The 20,722-nt window shown below is 41.1% G+C and overlaps 2 protein-coding genes across 2 annotated transcripts; both read right to left on the minus strand.

Annotated features, from left to right (window-relative positions):
- Nucleotides 1–1,233: 1,233 nt before the first annotated feature.
- Nucleotides 1,234–16,334, minus strand: dcaf11 (ddb1 and cul4 associated factor 11). The gene is made up of 15 exons (XM_030079359.1): nucleotides 16,092–16,334; nucleotides 15,431–15,644; nucleotides 13,413–13,540; nucleotides 12,441–12,559; nucleotides 12,145–12,209; nucleotides 11,779–11,879; nucleotides 9,363–9,509; nucleotides 8,427–8,481; nucleotides 7,977–8,045; nucleotides 7,541–7,598; nucleotides 6,004–6,189; nucleotides 5,046–5,199; nucleotides 3,800–3,952; nucleotides 2,561–2,667; nucleotides 1,234–2,316 (listed from the first exon to the last, which is right to left on the minus strand). The coding sequence occupies exons 2-15, from the start codon at nucleotides 15,628–15,630 to the stop codon at nucleotides 2,239–2,241; spliced, it is 1,620 nt and encodes a 539-aa protein (XP_029935219.1). The 5' UTR covers nucleotides 15,631–15,644; nucleotides 16,092–16,334; the 3' UTR covers nucleotides 1,234–2,238.
- Nucleotides 16,335–17,325: 991 nt separating this feature from the next.
- On the minus strand, nucleotides 17,326–20,090 carry thtpa (thiamine triphosphatase). Its single transcript, XM_030078864.1, has 4 exons — nucleotides 19,999–20,090; nucleotides 19,205–19,274; nucleotides 18,292–18,894; nucleotides 17,326–18,030 (listed from the first exon to the last, which is right to left on the minus strand). The coding sequence occupies exons 2-4, from the start codon at nucleotides 19,272–19,274 to the stop codon at nucleotides 17,930–17,932; spliced, it is 774 nt and encodes a 257-aa protein (XP_029934724.1). The 5' UTR covers nucleotides 19,999–20,090; the 3' UTR covers nucleotides 17,326–17,929.
- Between the last annotated feature and the right edge of the window lie 632 nt (nucleotides 20,091–20,722).

The following is a 20,722-nucleotide window of genomic DNA, read 5'->3' on the forward strand; positions in this document are numbered from 1 at the left end:
CATTAAAACATACAAGTGCTATTTTTGTGACCCCAGGAAATCCAGTCCTGCTACTCATTTGGCCACGCAATCCAAAGCAACACTGCCTTAAGAAACACTAGTCCACATGTGAAAAATTGTAGCCGCTACTAATTAAGGAGAGTGGTTTGATATATAACGTCTTCCATTTTGCCATTTACTCATTCATATTTCATTCATTCAAAATTAATAATATGGACAGGTGTCTCCACTTTTTCATCTGGCTTGTGTTGGCTGATTTTTCCCATCACTTTCAAAGGACAATTTTCCATACCAGCACCAGGGGAGTTTTCCTGATCCATGGCCAGCTCAATATTAAGGACATAAAGCAATATCCATTTCATTGAAACTACAGCTGAGATGACAAATGATCTGTTTGCTAGTGGGCTACAATATGAATCACATTTTTATTGAAGGGTGGGGGTACAGTTAAGTGAAATAAACAAGTATGTCCTTGCTTGGTTCTGTAAATGAAACCAGTCATATTGTTGCCAGAGGTCTATTTTTAGAGCTCTTACTGCATTCCTGTCACTACAATGCCCTCCAGTGCAGCTTTGCTACGGCCCCTATAGCAGCTAATTGTCTGCCAGTTGTCTACAAGTATGCTACTGACAATTGTCTGTCCAGCAAGAAAAGAGGAGGGGCAAATGAAGACATCACTACAGGGAAACTTATCAAGAAATATCAAAATAATAACAGGAATAATGACAGAGACACAGCCTTAAAAGTGCTATGTTGTGTTTACACCATGTCTTGATCAGACTCATATGGCTGTAGTGTTATTGATGTGTAAAAAGACACTTATTTGTATGTATTTCCCTCTATTTAACCTATGAAATTGTTAATTACATTTCAGTAGTACCCAGATTTTGCCTGTTTCAAGCCTGATGAAGCAAATTTGTCTTTCCTCATTCTGGGGTGGGAAAAAAAGTCTTAGGAGTTTATATTTGTATTCATAATTTATATTGCTACTGGTTATCTGTTGTTTCTATTACTGGACTATTCCAGGCATATACTGACATCATTTAAATGCTTACCAATGGTTAATTAAAGGCATTTCATATATGCAAGACAGAGTGCCTTGAACCATGCTACTAAAAATAACCAATATTGTTTTTGTAACTTAACAATAAGTCAGTCCAAAAGTTACCCTCACCACTGGTATTTTAGTCTGTTGTTAACAGGGCTTGACTTCAACAGCAGGAATCATCAGCGTTACATTTAAAGAAAGGTTTTATTGTAACTGTAAAACAATGGTCTGAGAGTGAAACATGGGTTTTAATATAAACATACCCAAAAAATTGCATACACAGATCAGTGTGTAACTATGTATCCACACACACACGTTCCCAATTCCATCATCAAATCTTAACCTCGACATATTATTACGCACATTCAAATCTTTTGAACAGATCACATTTATATTGTCCGACAGAAGGATTTTTTTTTTTTTTTTTTAGTTTTTTTAGTTTTTTTTCTCCATCCCAATGCCGGTATTCACAAAGCTGGAGTGCTGACCAGGATCACTGATAAGACCTCAGACAATGTAACTCATGGTAATAGGAAATGTCAAAACTGATTCCAAATCAGCACACAAACTACTTCGTGAATACACTCCCTGCACACTTTTACCATTAAAATACTATACATTATTTATACAGAATTATCAATCTTAAAGTCCAGAGCTTCTCCCTGCAATATCTAACATTGATTTAACATATAACTATCTTACCATTAATTGGGTAAAAGGGCTTTCTTCTCAAAGCACCATAAGAACTGTCAATGAGTGCAGTTTTGTTGGGTAGCTCTTTAAGTAAGCGCTTAGCGTTATGAGCTTCAGTACGTTTTGGGTGAAGGGTTTCAAGAAGCCAAATTCAGCAGCTTTGGCCTTACATGAAAGTGAGGCAGATAAAAAAGACATTTCAAATAGGCCATCATCTGAGGTGATCTCACCAAATCTCCGCCCTAATCTGCACTTTTGACAATACAAGGTTATAATGCCTTCCAAAAGAACACTTCACAACCACGCTATAATTATAATTATTAATATCCAGCATTGAATTCAGAAGATATGAAAGTCTCTCTCTCGCTCTTTGTGAGCTTTGTCTCCCTCTGTTAGGGCCAGCCTCTTCCTGTTTGACGTCACTTCCTCTGACATCAATCCCTTACTCATCACATTTTCTCTAACCATTTCTGTCTCCCGTTGTTTTGTCCTGGCCGTCAGTCTCTCTCCCTCTCTCTCTCCTCCTCTAGAGGATGGGTCTGTCTGTGCTCCCACATTCGCACTGCCCCGTCCCACTGTAGAAAAACAAAATATAGAGGGGGAAGAGGAGGACAGGGAAACAGGTAAAAATGGCAGAATACTGCTTTTGCGACTTCAGTTTTGATGTTTGTGCATTCTTCCCATCTAACAAAATCAATAATAAACCAACCTGCAAACTTAGCGATATCTTCCTGTAAAATGGCCCATTTGTATATAGTGGGTTGTAGCTTAACAATTTGTATTTGGAGAAAAAATAAACACTTCGAAAACAGCACTTACAGAGCTGCTGACAATGTTGTCCTCATACGGGTGCCAGCTGACGTCCCTCACACACGCGTCATGGCCCGACAACCTGGCTACCACAGTGCCTGTTAGCACATCATAAACTGGACGAACACACACACACACACACACACACACACACACACAGAAATTAACCAATTATGCTACTTGTAGGCAAAAACTGTACATTAGGTCTCGCACAAAGAATTTGACTGAGTTATTTGGTACTGACTAATGATAAGACAGTTACACAATGCCGGACTGACACACTGGGTGCACCACAAAACATAACAAGACCACACACCACACACAAGTGGCTGTGTGTGAGGGCAGACTAAACACAAACACACTTCAAGTATACAGTCAAAGTTGAAGAATTCTGCAGTGTAGCAGCATCAGAATGGACTCTAAATGAGGGGTGTTGTGATCGTGTGGTGGAGCCGCAGCCCAGGGTAAAAAATCTTCACTAGGCTGAACCGAGCAGAATCAACTTGAGAATAACTTACAGTGCAAGCCAAAGTGGCAAGGATGTCATGGTGCTGTGAAGTCACAACTGTGTTTGGTGCAAGTTGAGTAAAATTTTCATCAGTGACAGATAAGCAAAACACATTGTTTCTCACTTTGATGTGCTTGTGCTTACATTTGCTTGCACATTAAACAGGACATGACATTAACACCTGCAAAGCACTGAAAGTCAGCAAAAGTGTCCTAGATGGATAAGTGAATGTCACACAGGCCACTAGCTTATACAAGACAATAGCATTGATATTTCTCAGTGTTTGGTCTTTGCCTTTTGTCAAACCTTGTCCTTTCTGACTATCACACACTGTCTCTGAGTCTGAACCAATCAAATCAAAGTAACACAATGGCTTGATATCAAAGAGGCAGCTGATAGACTCAAAGGGTCTAAACATCTGCAAACTCCTCATGCTTCTACACTGCCTGGATGGTTAAGTAGCGAAACATTAGGTCAAACTTAACATTAATTGCATGTAGCAGATGTGAAGACATCAAAAAGAAAAAAAAAATGAAGATCAACAGTAAAAAGACCCACTATAGAAGCTACTAAGCAATTTTTAAATATATTTTTTTTTCAATTATTTTCCATACAATATCTAAATCCATGCACACAATAATATAGGACACATGTACAATAACTTTAAAAGTTTAAGAGCCTGTGGTGGGTGAACCAGAAAGTGTATTTCAGACACACATACGTTACAGCAACACACTCACTGATGATTTTGCCAGTGGAGCAGCCAGAGTAGATGAACCTCTGCCCGGTGCTGAACTCGGGTGAGAAACGGCAGCGGATGAGCGTGTGCAGGACGCCGTGACCACGGTAGGTCATCACCGAAGTGTCGCCTGTCAGCTTGTGTCTCTTCAGGGCTGCGAGGGACAAGGCCAGGCCAGGTAAGCACAAAAACAACATCTACAATCTGCCATTTGCATGTAAATCTCTTTTTTAAGCAGCTTTGATTACAAGATTTATGAGAAAATCTGTTTTTTCTTTTCAGTCATACACGTTTTTGCACTAATCCCTTCCACAGTGTACACGTTATTAGAGACACACTCAGGGACCTGTTTCCTATAATGACCAAGATGACTGTAAGTGATATAGTAGTAAGAAGAACTGGTTGATATGGTCAAAATCGAGTAACATTATATTTTTGACCAAATAATTCAATCTTGATATTGTGACAACATTGTAGGAATAACCATTGGTGTTTTCAAAAGATACTCATACACATGAGTTTTTTGATAAATAATCATTAGTAATGCGGATATGAAGACCAAGCAGGTAGAAACAAATAATCAAAAAGCTAAAACAACCTGAAAACTGCAACCTTATTGAAATAGAGCCTTTAAAACCAGAAAGACAACTCTTAAACTGTATCATGATATTACAATATCCAAAATCCCAGAAAATATCTAGTCTCATAGCATGATATCAATATATTATCAATACATCGTCCAGCCCTGGTGGTAAATAACATCATTATAGTCAAGGACATACAACTTCAGAAGAGAATTAAGTTTTCTGTCCTGTAGAAGTCATCACATGCCATTTGTTAAGAATTCACATCTTAAACATGGGCACTCACCAGTCTAGGTTTGATCCTCTGCTACATCCCTGCTCCACCTCTCATTATTATAGCTCCTGTCCTTCACTTCTCCTCTATTCTTTCCCTTATCTTTCAGCTATGAGGGCATTAACTCTTCACCTCCCCCTCCTACCTTTTAACATTGTCACATCCTCCTGGCCCAGCATCACACTTTCGCTGGGTGACTATATCCATTGAGACCTAAAGCCAATTTTTTTAATTGCTCCTCTCTTGCCTCTTTAACAGCCCTCCATCCTTTTTATCTCTATTCTCCTCCCCTTTTCTTCCTCCATGTGACCTATCCTCCCCTATGAGTCACTGACTCCTTCTCCCGTCGCCTCCCTATCCTGGTGTCTGTCTGTCCGCGCTCTCCTCACCTCTCTGGGGAACCTGCTGCCAACGGTAGTCCCAGTTTTGTTGGGTGACAGCCAGGCGCGAGGCGGCCAGCCCCTCCTTGGGCGAGAACTTCCTCACGTCCCAGAGCTTGATGGACTGATCCTTAGAGTTGCTGATCAGGTAGCGTGCATCGCCCTGACGCCATCACACCCAACCAGATTTAAACAGGAAGACAAAAAAGACTGTCATGAACAACTAAATACATAAACTACCAATTTCAAATTCAAACCCTGATGTCTGTAAAACATCCTGTTGATGTGTCCTTGTGCACAACACTGAACTCCTACCAGCAACAGGCTGGGGGGCAAACAAAAAAAAAGTATTTCCCTATGGATATCAATGAAGTTTCATATAATTATGATAGTAATTTACTACTACATGTAGTAGTAGTATATGTAATATGTTCATTTTAAAGCCATGCTGTGTGAATTTCCCTCGACACACAAGTGGTTAATTTTAGTATGAGTTCCGTCCACCTCTGATTTGATGCATATGATGCAGTCTGTTTGCTTATTGATTGTGAATTTGAACAGTTGTACACTAGTCACCTGTGGGAAGCTCTAATTGTCTTCTAATGTGTAATTTTGGTAAGAGATGCATTAATATGTTTTTTTTAGTTATTCTGCTGGGTTTTAATTTTAGCCTCCTGTCGTCTGAATGCTGTTTCAGAGATATTTCCACCCTGCTAAAACAAAAATCCCAGTGGAAACACTTAAGACTTCATTTTTTTCAAAAACATTTGGCATGAATATGGCCACATTTAAAGACAACAAATCTTGTCTCAAAACACTGGTGGTTTCAATTTGAGGACACCAGCACGCCAGCCTTCAAAAACCAGTAATTTGTCAAACGCGGCTACCTGTCAGCATGGAGACCCTTCCATTGACCACTGACAGATTAATAACACATCAGCGGTGCTTTCCTCTCCTTCCACCCCACCTTGCTGTGGATGAAGGTGACGCCGTCTCGGTGGCCGGCCAGCTGTCCGACAGGCTGCGGTCTGTCCTCCCGCAGCGTCCGTCTGTCCCACACCTTGCACAGTGCGTCATCGCTGCCAGAGAAGAGCAGCTGGGAGGAGCCGTCAGCAAACGCCACCGCATTCACATCATCCTCATGGGCATCAATCTGAGGAGGAGAGGAATGGAGTTAATGCATATTTGTGTGTGGAACACCTGTGCATGGAAATGTATGTGCAAGGTAGCGAGTGAATGTGCATGTGTGTGAATGTGTCTGTGCATGCTTGTATGTGCACAAGTGTGTGACAAAAAAGTGTAATAAAAGCACCTGGGAAAAGTGAGGTACATGACTTGTTTTGCTCTCCCTTCTTTTCATTTTTTGGCAAGGAAAAAATGCACCATTTTTAATTCACTATTTAAATCATCTCACTCTCTATTTTCCCCTGCTCTGCTGAGTGTGAGATTGACTGTGAAGCATAGTGAGGCTGACATCAGTGTGTCGTGTTCAGCTCAGTCCTCTGCAGCACGGGAGCAGTCACCTTGCAGCTGAAACACAATGCTAAAAAGAACAGTTTGATGAAGAGCCTAGTTGGTCCTCTTTGTTTCTAGGCTGCTATGAGCTTCAGTGGCAAAGAGTCTGCTCCATTTTGTTGAGAACTGATCTGTACACACACTCTCTTCCTTGAGTCATGTCACAACCAGCATGAAATTGTGCAATGTGTACACAGATAGGGTGTCTTCAGTCACACTGGCATCAAGTGTACTGTAACAATAATACAAAAGATCCTTAATCTGTGTAACACAATCTCTATGATATATTCAACATAGCCAGTAGTGCTAATGATGTAATTAATTTGGCAAATTCATGCTTTATTTAGCAAATATTTCTCCATTACAACATGTAATTCTTATAACATGTAATGCATGTAATGTACCAAGGTTTTTTATTCATTCTAATTTGGGATTGATAGGAGTTTTATACTTGGCATGTTTGGTGCAGAATAAAGGTAGCACTACAAAGGAAACAGAAGAGGAACCAATCAGGGACTGAAATAATCCCATCAATTCTCAACCTCAGACATGAGAGAGTGAAAGAATGGCATGAAAGAGAGATGTTCAGAGATTGGGAGTGCAGATGCAGACACACAAACTCGGACAATGAGAGGTAAGGGAGAGACAGAATGAGAAAAAGAGTAAGACAGTGATGAAGCAGATGGTGGAGGTCAGCTAGTGACTTCAACACAGAGGGGGTTTTGGGAGGAGGGGAAGAGGTGGGATGCCCCCCCCTCCCCCTGCAGGGTTTAGCTGGATTCTCCGCTACTATGTTACAGAAGGCAGGGCGGTGTGAAACTTCATGTGAACTGACGCACAATAAGCTCCGCTCATGTCCACCTCACCTTGGCTGCCGGACGAGCCGTTAAATACACAAAGGTGAATGTGACTCAAATTGGTGGATACAGGCAAATTTAGCACATCCAAAGCAAGAGTGCATGTGAAGGTGCACTCATAAGCACACTAACCTTCAATGTCCTTTTATTCTGCTCACGATCAAAGACATAGAGGCAGCCGTCATTCGCTCTGAAAGAAGAGAGGGGAAGAGAGGCTGAATACATTCTCATCCGGTGTTTTAATGCGCCTTTGACAGCACTGGATGGAGAATTCTCTAATACTCAAATATTAATGGGCTAAAAAGGATACTCTTCTGAATACTAGAACATAAACAGCTTTGTCAGTGTTGTGTCAAGCAGTCTACTTTATATTCATTGAGGTTTATTGTCTTCACAATTTCAGTATTCAGGCCGCAGAAAGGTTGTCAAATCCAACTTCCATCCAGACCAAACAGCTGTCACTAGATGGCGATTAGCTGTTTGAATTGACTTTTTGGGAGGCGATTTGAGTCCTGGTTTCAACTCTTGTCAATCGTGCCTGCGAAACATAAAGGAGAAGTACGCTCACCCTCCGAGGATGTCCTTGCCATCTGTGGATGCAGCCAGTGAGAACACGCAGAACCTCCTTTCGTCTGGACTATAAAACACGCATACACACACACACAACCAGGTCAACACTGCAGTGGTACTGCACGTCTAACAGAATTACAACTACACTGTCAATGCCATCCCATCATTTCAAACAACATGAAGAGGACTCACATCACTTTGAAAAACAACGCTACTGTTACGACTGTTATGAGCTTAATGGGAGTCTTTTGTTGAAATGGTTCATAATGATCCTTCCAATTAACAGAATAACACACAGTGTTAGAGTGAGTGGATGGATGGTTGCGGTGACAAGCTCTGACAGCATCATTCATCCAGGTGGTAATGAAGGGGGAGGAGGGCCGGCTGGTCGGGAATGATAGATTACCTGCTCCGTAATGCTATAAGTTACTATGAGGGAAACACTAACTTGAGGTCCAGGGCGGTGTGGCTTTCACTGTCTCCATCTACACTGCACACATGAACTGGAGGGAAGACACAGAGACAGAGAACATGTAAAAAAAAAAAAAAAAAAAAAACAAGCAATCAATAATCTAATCTGCTAAGCAACAAACTCTAGGTTGTTTTGATTGGTTTGCAACAACAAAACCTAAATCCATAAATTTTAAAAAGAATCTCTGAGGGCTTGAAATTGTCCCAGACTGCTTACTGTCCCAATGCAATTAAGGAAAATGGTGCAAGGTTTTGCTTTGGAGGTATTCTAGGAAGCCAAATTATCCAATTAAATGTGAAAAAAGATTTATGATAAATTCCTGATATTTGAGATTATTTAGGCGACGCTCACACCAAGCTTGTTCGGAGCTTGTTGTTCAAACTCATTTCCTCCTTCAGTGTGGAGCATTAGGTGTGAGACAAACTAGAAGAAACAACTGCAAACACAACTGCAAAAGGTTTTATGTGTAGACGTAAGTCATATTCAGCCATTTCTTTGTGTGTTCTTTACTAGCATGGACATGAGGGAGAGTAAATACAGTACAGAGCCCAGGCAAGTGTTTAGCTAAAGTTGCAGGGACTTTCACTCTCCCATGCCAAAATAAATTCTCTAAGCTGGCAGAGTGACAGCCTACCAAAACTCTGCCCGTTAAGTGAGTGAGTCCGAGTAACTTTTGTTTATAGGCCTGGGTTCACTCGTAACTGGATGGTGTGTATCTTAAAGAACCAAACACAAAAACAAATAAAATCTTCCGCTTTGGTTCAACCAAAACCAAAAAAGGTTTGAAGATAAGTCTGTACCCTAAGTCAAATTTAAACTTGGCTAATGGCTCTTCTAGGGGTGTGTAGCTGTGCAAGTTATGACTCTTGTGTCCACTTGTTGCGTCATGTCATACTGGTCCCCTAGCCTTACTGTAGTCAGACCAGCTGGAGTAGAGCACATGGTGTGTGTCAGGGGTGAAGCACACGTCCAGCACACTCCAGCCCACGTCCCGGGCCTTCACCGTTCGCCGTAGGTTAAATCGCCCCCTGGTGGTGTCGTACAGGCGGATGTTCTGGTCTGCAGGGAGCACAAGTATAGTATTCCATTAAAACAACTTGAATGTGAGGGGTTACTGGGTCAAATGTACTGTTTTCAGGCTAGAAAATGGGTCACATGAAAAATAAAAAGGGATACTGTATGTATATGTAAGTCCCTACAGTAAGTTATTAGTCAAACATGGGGTGCACCATGTGCTTGCACCATTTTGAGTTCAACTTTCCCTCAGGACAAAAACTGACTCAGACTCTGGCATCTATTCTAACATTTGCTACTGAATACTATGGGATAAAACAGAAACCTTGAAATATAAGAAATAATAGTCAATTGGCATACTTTTACAAGTTTAGATTCAGTTAAAAATACATGAGATTTCAATATAGGAGGACAAAATTCCAGATGGTGGTGTAAAAAAAGAATGTAGGGAGTTTATTCATCCTCTATTTGTCTAAAGCACAACAAAAACACAGTCTGGCCCGCTCCTTTGTTCATGAATGCAGAAATCTTTGGAGCGAGTGTGCCGTGAGCTATTTACATCATTTCACTCACTACCATTCAGCAACCCCAGCTGATATTTACTAGTCATATTATGCTTCAGGAACACAGATATAGTGCATATTACAGCTTTAATTTATGCATGATCAGATTTCATTTGCATTTTGTCTTTTCATTCTTTGTCATTATTTATTTTTATATAACCAAGACACTGTGTGCAAGGCAAAAATAGGTGCACCCAAGCAAAAAAAATAAATAAATAACTTAAAAAAATTAAAGACTGCTCTCACACACTGAAGGATGGAAAATGCAAATGTGTCTAATAATATTTTTCTTACATCGTGGCAGACAGAACAGACATTTCAGCATCAAACCATTGTCAGTAGTATGAATGGAAAGCATACTTCAGCTACCTGAGGAGCTCACATCGTCACCTGTTCAGGCGCTTGTTGTTGTGCTGATTATGCCAAGCAATCAATAAGAGCTGCAGCAATGGGCAGTGCACGATGCAATTTTCACCATGCAATGAAAGTAATACTAGATGCATTTGCATTTTTCCTTCAGGGTGTGGGAGCTGTCTTTCAATTTTTAATTTCTTCTTTTTTTTTCCTGGTCAGATTGGATAGGGATTCTTTACACCTTAACCAATAAATTAAAAAGTTAGCAAGAAAGTAAGTAACAGCAAGAATCCAACAGTGAACATGACGTCGCCCACAATTGCCTTAACTTGGCCAGGCCTGGCCTGTTGGTGGTGCTGTGGTGGGCCAATCACGCTTCCATTCAAAATGCTGGACCTCAACATCAAAATCCATCTTTAAGGGTTCTTATACCTTTTCTTAAATCACATTAAAGCACTTTTTGAGCACTTTCAAACTTTTCCGACACCTTACGGCTGTTTACAGCTATTCAAAATGTTTATTTCAGTTCTTTATCACATTAAATCAGATAATATTGTGTTATAAACTAGTGGTTCTCAATCTTTTTTCAATAATGTGCCCCCTTTGAAATATTTTTTCAACCAAGTACCCCCGACCAGTGCAAAATAAAAATGGTAGAAAGAGGTACAATATAGCACCATCAGTGTCTGAGACAACAACCTGATACTAACGATATTGTGTTGGCTCTGTTTTTACTTCTTTTTTGCTATTTTCTGGATATAAGATGCGTTTATCAAATATACATTTACATTTTTTCCGAAACGTATTGTAGCACAGGCTAATTATTTTGGGAATCATGCATGACTCATATTTTTTTAAATTAACTTTTTTTTTTAATCTCATGTACTCCCTGCAGTACTCCAATGTACCCTTAGGGGAACGCATACCCCGTTTGAGAACCACAGCTATAAACAAAAAAAAAATTATGTTTAGGGAGAGCACTCTACAGAATTGAGACAAATTAAAAGGAAAATACAACAAGTTTTCAAGGACTTCTAGCACCCTTACGAACGCTGGTGGTTCCCCCTAATTTCATCAAAAACAGGTCATCAGAGGCTCAGAACTCACATGTGAGATAAGTGGACAATGGACGGAGTTCAATCATAGTCCCTTCCCTGACTGTCGTTCCAAACAATTTGCACAATTAGCACACTCGGATGTGGGGACTCTAAAGTTTATTTAGTCAATTTAGTGTGATTCTCTTTCAGTGACCACTTACCTAATATGGCCCAAATTGTCCTGTTACGGTAAAACCCCCTTCATTTGTCATTCCGAGCAGTTTAAAACAAACACTCAAAATGATCTGCAACCACAGTTCAGCTCCTCAGGGTTCTCAGTTTGATTTTTGGGTTATTTACCTTGGCAGGCAGAAAGGAACATGGTGCCATCTTCACTGTACACCCCGCAGAAGGCTTTCTGCTGGTACGTATCCTTGTGAGATACATAATTTGGCAGGAAACTGTGAAGGAACACAGGTGTAAACGTCCTTTGATGTTTAATTTAAAGGCCTCTTGTAAATATCACATCATGATCGATTGTCATGTCTTCACAGAAACATACAGCAATCAGTCATATACAATACAGCAATCAATACAGTTTTATGTACGTGTTGCTTGCTTTCCACAACTTTCTAGAATTAGTCATTTGTGTGATCAAGGTGTGCTTAATTCTTTCTCAGTGTCATTAGGTGAGAAATAGTTCATGGATTGTTTAAATATACTTACTGTGTGCGAATGCGGCTGCACTCTCCATGGGAAAAACTCGAGCCCCGACACCTGCCTTGCTCCCTCTTAAAGGGTCACGGGAAAACAGATTTACACATATTAACATTATGTTAAACAGACATACATAGTGTACTGGGTTGAAAACACTAGTAGCTTAGGTAGTATGCTTAGTGGTCATTAGTCCCTCTTGCCGTCTTATTTTAGAGCTGGAAACTTGCTAATGTTCTATTCTAGTCTGGTCTCTGATATCACTATCCGTTTCAGAGCATCCTTAACTCTGATCTCTGTGGTCTGACCTCTGCAAGCATGTGGGTGAAGCTGTGTCTGCCTTTCAGGCCAGAGGAGGCAGTGGCCAGCAGGATCTGAGTTCGGATCTCACTACGGTCCACATCCTGTGTGTCAGGCTGGGCGTCCACTGGCAAGATAACACAACAAACAAGTCTCAGCGTGAATTTGTTTTCTTACCTCAATCTTTCAGGACATAACGGTCACATTCTGATTCAACGTTCCTGGCCATTCCATGACTTTTCAACAACTAACACAGAATGATACTAGTAAAACAAATCGACAAATGGTTTTCTAACATCTTATTTTATTTTTATTTTTTCTTGTTGAAGAAGAGAGCTAAGTCTGTTCCTTCTCTTATTTTTATAGACAGAGAACAAGAGTGAAGGAGACAGCACAGGTATTTGATCCTTGGCATATATGAGTAAGTAAGGAGTCTGAACATGTTATCATTTTTGCTCAATAGTTTATTTGAATACCCAATATGTTAAGTTGGTTTACTACCTCTATTTGTGATTCCAGTTATTACGGCTTAAAAGGTAACTGGATCTACTGCCCAGCCTTAATATTAATTACGCAATAGCTAAAAAAAAGAAGAACAAATATCAACTTCATTTCCTCAAACCTTACAATGGTACGATGGCTTCATGTGGGATCTAACTGATGCAGAGATATCAGCCTTTTGTGTTACCATTTGAGCATGACGGTCTCCAGTAACATAGAAAGCAAACAGCTTGCAATGCTATATCCCAAAACACCATGTATTAGTCACAGAGAGACAGAGTTTCTGCTCTTGTGGGCCTTCATAAAGGCTTAAAATAAATGCCTGCTTGCCAGTAAATGTCACATATGGAGGTAAAAAACTTGCCTTTCAGTGAAAGCTTTGCAGTGTTAAGGGCTTTACAGTGTCAAAAAAGCTAGAATGTATTTCTCTTGCTATTTCTGTCTTTATATCTAGATAGTGGAAAGTGTTAATAAGTTACCGGGTGGATTATAGCGGTCACCCAACCGACCCTCCCATGCTCCATCGCTGTCTTCATCAGAGTCGGAGTACGACTGGACCAGCTGCAGCCCCGTAGCGCCACTGCCATGGACCAGCCTGACCTGGCCCCTGCACACAAACACCACATCCATTCACCAAGCAGTCAATCAAAATGTGAATATGCACAAATCATTTACAGCCTCACATCACCTCACAGAGACAACAATTATTAATCAAACAGCTGATGCATGATCAGACAAATCAATCACTCAACAGGAGTAAATACATCACAAAACAAACGTCCGAGGAATAACGGGGCAGTGGAAGAGAGTTATTACAGTGCGATGGTAATCTCAGTTTAACCTCTGCTCCACCTACACTACAAGATTGAAAACTGGAATGCAATAGAAGTAGTAGTGAAAAAGGAGCAGGAGGGCTCAAGATTATGAATACACAGAGTCAAGCATAAGTGCAATGAGAAACAACCAATGATGTTCACCCACATTTGATTTTTAACCCTGAAAAAAAGAAATTGTTGATTTATAATATAATATGCTGGAAGTACAACATGTATGTGGAGGTAACAAGTATTACTGTGATCTATCTCAAACAGACTTTATTTACAACACATATCAGTTAACATTTAATAAGAGCTCTGTGTTGAAATACTGCAACATCAAACCTCAAATCCATCAGTCAGTCAATTATGATTTAATATAATGTAGCCAGCCCAGCTGCAGCCCCTGGCCCACAGTCAGACAGCAGGCTGCAGTGGTGAGCCACAGTCTTGTTGTGTTTGCCAGTGAGCAGCTCCACTGGCACAGGTGGGGATTCAGCAGTTTACTCCAGAGTACTTCAATGTTAATTGATGTGAGAGAGGAGAGAGCTACTTATTAATTTCACCTCTTCTTCTGTTACTTGCCGGATCTGGCTGGTCGGCTGTGTTGCTACCAGAGCCCCTGACACTGCCATGGACCAGCTCCAAGTGCAGAAAACCAATTTATGGAAGTGGTTTCTAACAGAGCCTGGAATATTTAGAAATTCCCCAGCTACTTTCATTATGTTAAAATCGAAATTAATATCTGGAGGGGAAACGTGATGCTCAACTAGTGCCAAAGTTTACCAGTGTTGGAATGCACCCTGATGTTTTATTGATTCCTGGAAGAAAATGCTGATTTCTTTTTTTTTTTTTCTTCTTTTTTTTTTTCTTCCACAAGGAGGTCAGAGGTCAGAACAGCTGCAGAACTGCAGCCCTGGAGCTGGTGGGGATTCAGCCTCTCAAAGATACTTCAGCAGACCAGATGCTTGCCAACACAGAGGCTTGAGCCTGGATCCCTGCAGTCTCTCTTCTTCTTCTTCTTCTTCTTCTTTTTTTTTTTAAATCATTTTTAGACTAAAAAGTAAACTAAACACTTTCAACTCACCTTCACAGCAGGTTAGCTCAACTTTTCATGTGTCACTTTTCAAAAAGACTAAAAAAATCCCATCTTATTTCATTTAAAGCAAAATCCACCCCTCAAAACTCACACTACTGGATGTTGTCAATTTATGATTTATTTTGTGGTGTATATTACTTTTTTGGTGCACCTACTGTACTTCTACCTCAGTTAGTAATTCCCCACACTCCCCAGTTGTACTGTTTGCAAACTTCAGTTTACCGCATTCAGCAACAGGACTGTTTAACTGGAGAAAGCAATACCAATAGCAAAGAGAGGGGTTTGTGGCTGCCCTGCATTCCAGTTTATTAAGGCTGCTGTCAGTGGAAAAACTAGTGCATCCTCTGTGGCAATGGATTTTTCACTGAATGATTGTTTGTTGCATGTCGGTACAACATGAGAGCTCTAGAAAGATGTTCTTGATTTCAGACTCTTGGGGAATGATACAAAATCATTCACAACATTCATTGCTGATGCTGTCCAGGGGAACAAGAAAATCACACATCCAAAATCAAAACAGGCTCAGAGTTGCACACTACATTGTGGCTAGCTATTTCCCCAGCAGACCTGAATCCCAGCTCACCTCCTCAGTAGGTAAGCCAGCACTTCGGCTAAGTCGACGTCCTCCTCTGATGCTGACTGCCTGTCCCCCTGCTGCCTATCAGCCGTCCTGCGGCCTCGGCTGCTGCTCTGGTTGGCTTCTGCTGGTTCTGACTGCTCTGCTGGGTTGCCACTGGAGGAGCCCCTTCCACCAGACATCCCAGAACTGGACTGAGAGCCCATAGACTGAAGAAAGCCTGGCAGGGACAACAATTGGGAATGCTGTATATGTAATTCAGCTGGATGTCGTTACAGCTACCTGAAAGTTTTGGACTGGACTGAGAACAGCCAGGCAAACAAATGCAGTTGCTGTCCTTAAGTCTGATACATCAGTATGACAATGTGCATATATGTGCGACAGACAGAGAGAGAGACAGACAGACAGAGAGAAAGAGAGAGAGACAGAAGACGTTAGCCTTGTAAAGTCAGAAGTAATGAAATGAAGGAAACACATCACCTGCACAAGCTACGATGACACACCAGTTTATATTTACAATAAACTTGATATTTTTAAGTCTCCCTGCTGGCAAACTACCTGTCTTCAAATAAAAGTCAGCCAGTTTACTGTCTCACATGAATAAGATGTTGTAACTAGCTCGTAAAGAGTAGCTTACACGATGCTAACGTTAGCAAAACAGCATTACCGTTTGATTACCAAACGGTCTTCTTGACAGCTCGCCGGTCCAGCTCTTTATCGGCGTAAAATCAGCCTCGTACTCCACCCGACGTGTTACTTACGCCTGGTCGGATCCGTGGCGTCTACTGAACACAAATAAACTTCAGCCTTTTTATTGCACCGTGCTCCGTTAGACAGCTAGGAGACTTTGCAGTCCGTGAATCGCCATGTTGTTTACAAAATGTAAAAACCTCTGCGCGAGCCCCTGCCCTTTCGCCGTCACGTGATCCACACCGCTGCCGCGAGACTCAAAACATCCGGGTGGTTTGGTGGTGTCGGGTGCTGGATGCGGCTCAGGTGGGACCGGGGCTGGCACCACAAGTGTTTGTCAGCCCAGGACAGTCACATGTAGAAATACCAGCATCACTGTTTAACGAGGCACATTTTAACTTAAAACGGAGCGACACATTATGGGCTGCATGTGTTATGCAAAATCCTCCCTAATAGTCACTGTAATAAAAGATAACCAATCTACTTTGCAGTGTAAATTATATCAAATAACCTCATGATCAAAATGTAGGCTAATGAATGATCCAAAGTGTGCACATGTAAGTAATGACGCTGTTGAAACCATTGTTACAAACTCTAACGCAGTGGGTAATTAACCTGTCTAAATCAGTTGTTTGACAAGCCACATACTTAGTTTTATTTAACTTTTTTGCATTATAATTACTTTCCCTACCTACTGAAAATGACTGTGCGCTGTAGAAGACAATGCAAATGTGCGGTAAGTATTTTATTATTAATAAATGAATGACTACTGCTATTATTACTACTACTACTAGCCTACTACTACAACTACTACTGATATGTTATTATTGTACAGTTCTAAAATAAAAGTAACAAACTGATTGGATTAAAAAGCCTATACAGTCTATGTTTAAAAACTATCAAGATTCAGACATCATGGGCATGAAGATGACTTCCTAGTTAGTTTTTGTTTGTTTGTTTGTTTTTTTAACCTCTTTGCACACCTGCTCCAGAGCACAAGACACATACAGCTGCTGACTTTGGCAGTTTCTCTCACAGAAATGCAGGTAGAGCTCTTCTTCCAACACTACACCAGAGGTGCACTGTGTTGCTCACCTCTTCTGGGATCATCCAGTATGTCCACCCATCAATCTTCTCAATGTTACTGATGCAATTAATGATTTGATCTATGATGTGACATGTGAATAGAGGTGGATCAACAGTATTGACATAAAGGTTATTGTTCATGGTAGTCAGGACATTTATCACAAGGTCAAGTACAAATGATAACAGCCATGTGAAGTGGTTTAATAGCCAGTTCATTTTAGCTCTGAGTGGATCAGATCCACTTTGAGTAGTTAAACTGAGTAAAACTACACGTGCGTAAAAGAATTTGTCTGGCTAATTACTCCAAAAACTAACCAAGGTTTCTCAAAGTCTTGTATATAAAACTTGTGACAATTAGTGATCTAGATTTTTTTTTAATTCTCCTGTGTCTCCGATTTTATAACAAATGTTGCCAGGCTGCACAAGCCAACTTTTGCTCTGGTGGGAATTTTTATTTGTTGCCAGGCAACATCAGCTTGTTGAACATTGTAATACAGGGTTGTGTTGATTTCTGTGAAATATTTCTACATTGATTTGTCTGATGTGGCTTAGTCGTCAGTGTGTTGGAGATCTAACCTTAAAGAAAAGTCTACTTAGCATCTTTAGAGTAACACAGAGAGGTAGATTTTTATTCATTAAAATGCATTATGCTCGTCAATAACTAACATCAGTAATTTTAGCAATATGTACATGTTACATACTATTGAGCTATCGCACATATAATAGCCATTACAAAACATGTGCACTGAGTAGTTTTTCATAGTGCTCTGGACGGTATCTTTTAAGGTAAATGTTCATTTTTCCTTCAACTCGCTGATCCCCGGTCAGACCTGTGGAGAAGTCAGTAAAACAAGAGGATTAGGGAATTATTTAGTCAATAATGTGACAGCACAGAAAGGCAAGTTGTTTACTTATGTAAAAATATAATGTGAATGTGAAGGCACACCAAGGCCTACATTTATAAAACTGCTACACACAGGAATACAGGTGAGGTTACAAAGCGTCTACTCAATGTGTCTGAGGCCAGGAATAACAATGCATTGTATTCAATGTATTAAATGTGTGAGAGAGCACAATACCCCCAGGCTCACCCAGCTTTCGAGCTGTTCTTTCGATCCTCTCCAGGGCAGACTGCACATCCTCTCCCTCCGACACCAGGACTTCTATTTCCCCTACATGGTAGCCGAAGTCAGCTTGGTCAAGGTCTACTTGCACTCCCTCCTCCTGGAGAGTGAAGGAACAACGTGCTGTTGTAAACTCCGCAAAACACACCAGATGCAGCTCGCTCAACCAGGAGTCGTCCTCCTGTGACAAGCCTTTCTCTGCTGTTTTACGTCCATCTGGGTCAATAACTGGCTGCCCCTGGCTTACACAGCCTGCCTCCATGCCTGCTTGTCCTTCATCTTTTTCTAGCAGTGTGCATGTACCCTCCTCTTCCCCACAGTTGTCTTGTATGGCTTCTCTCACTCTCTGTTGAATCTCAAGAGGATTGGTTATCTCCTTGTAGCGAGTGCACAGAGCTGCCTCTTTACTTTGCTCCCCACTGGTCTCTTCTGTCTCGCCGCCTGTTGCTGTTGGACACTTGAGCTCCCAGCATCCTTTGCGTTTACGCAGCCACATGTCTCTCAAAGTGAGGTGGAAGTCGGGGGTGTCAAAGTACTGGTCGTGAAACTGGCGCTGACCGACACACACCGCTGGGTAAATGGAGAGGGAGGAAGAGAGAGATGATCAAAATAGACACACACTGCCATCAAAGTATTCCTTTCATTCCCAGCTAAACTAATGAGTCTGGTGCAGATAATTAATTAAGCTTTGTTAGGAGCAGGAGACAGATGGCCAGTGTCCCCGCAGTTTCAATATACAAACCACAGCGATTAGTGTCACTGCATGTCGGAAGAGCCTCTCAGTGACCATTTGCAAGCTAACGTGGATCACAGCATCAGCTACACGCCTCAACTCTGAATTTAACTGTGTAAACATGCAGAAGACACTATGAACACATACCTCCAATCTCCTCCAGTGTCTTCTGTGTGTCAGCACTGCATACAAATTTTCTCTCCACCTCCACACTCATCTAAAACAACAATAACAAATACTACACATTATTGCAGGATTGCAGTGGAAGGTAAACCCACATCAGTTTAGTTTAGTCCTTGTTTGTGAAAACTTGGCAAAAAAGATCTTTCTGATTCTGATTCTGATTAACCTATAGCCTTCAGGCTGACTACTGATTTATAATAGCCCCTACATCGAGTGAAGCTGATGCAAACCTATGACTTCAGTTTATTGGATGCATCCTAACAAAATGGTGTAAGTGATATGATAATTGGGTGTTTTAATTAATGCTACAGTGACAATGATTTGTGTTTATATCACAACTGTTATTATATTGTATCTCAAGATATCTGGCATAAAAATTGAGGTATGAAATTTTGTCCATATCGTGCAGCCCTGTTTTTTTTTTTTTTTTTTTTTTTACTATATTGCCTTACTGTGCACTTGTGGTGCCTTGTTTTGGTGTTTTCTCTCTCTTGGACAATGCTGTTTCTTGGTCTTTGATTGTTAGCCACATAGTCAAACGCTGTCCAGCAGGTAAAATGTGTTCTTACTGTTTAATTACAGGTGTACGGGCAGCATGCCGTCCTGAAGCAGGGTAGCAGCGGCTACAGAGGCTGCACCTGTCCCATTACGATCATGCACTCAGGAGCAGCCTCTCAGCCCGGGCTGCTGCTGCAGAGCTCCTACATGAATGACAAAACAATATCGCCAAACTGCACCCCCCTCCCCCCCACACACACCTTTTAAAGTCACGACCACGGGTCCAAAATCATTGACATCAAGGACTGAGCGATGAATCCGAGCAGCTCCTACACGTCAGCAAAGTTTATTTTGCACAGGCGCAATTAGAGACACCTATCAGGGTATTCACGAACATCATTTCCTGTCCCAGTAACGCAGGGGCATACAGATGGTGCAGTTTTTAATCCTCTCTGCTTCATAAATATTTATTCCACACGCCACACTGTTGATGTGCGCCACACCTATTATTTGATTTCAAATACGGTACAATTCCCGTGGATGATTGTTGAGGAACGCGTCTTCATGGCCAAATTGTAATGATCTTGTCTTAATTGACCAATTGCGATTATCTTGTGACACAGCCCAAGTTGGCAGAATGGGGGCAAAATTTATTAATTCACCTTGAATATGAAACTGAGGATGGGTTTTATCACTGGAATCCCTACGCGATTCAGTCACCTCAACACTTTTGGAGAAATAGTCCTTTAAGTTTTTTCCCCCTTGCTTGCCTGCTTTCTTTCTCTCCTTTCTCTCTCTCTAACCCATTGCCCAATAATAGTGTTTCCAAAAGGCATGAATAATCATTAATATGTGTAGGATTACATAAGGGATTTGATAGCCGTGTCTCTGTCCCCCTCTGAATGTCAGCAATCAGCCTTGGGGGGAGCTGTGGTGTGTTTACTAGAGGGAAGAGGGGAAGGAGAGAGAGGGATAGGGCGAATG

Source organism: Myripristis murdjan, chromosome 20 (genome assembly GCF_902150065.1).
Source record: "Myripristis murdjan chromosome 20, fMyrMur1.1, whole genome shotgun sequence".
In the NCBI taxonomy this organism is placed as follows: Eukaryota; Metazoa; Chordata; class Actinopteri; order Holocentriformes; family Holocentridae; genus Myripristis; species Myripristis murdjan.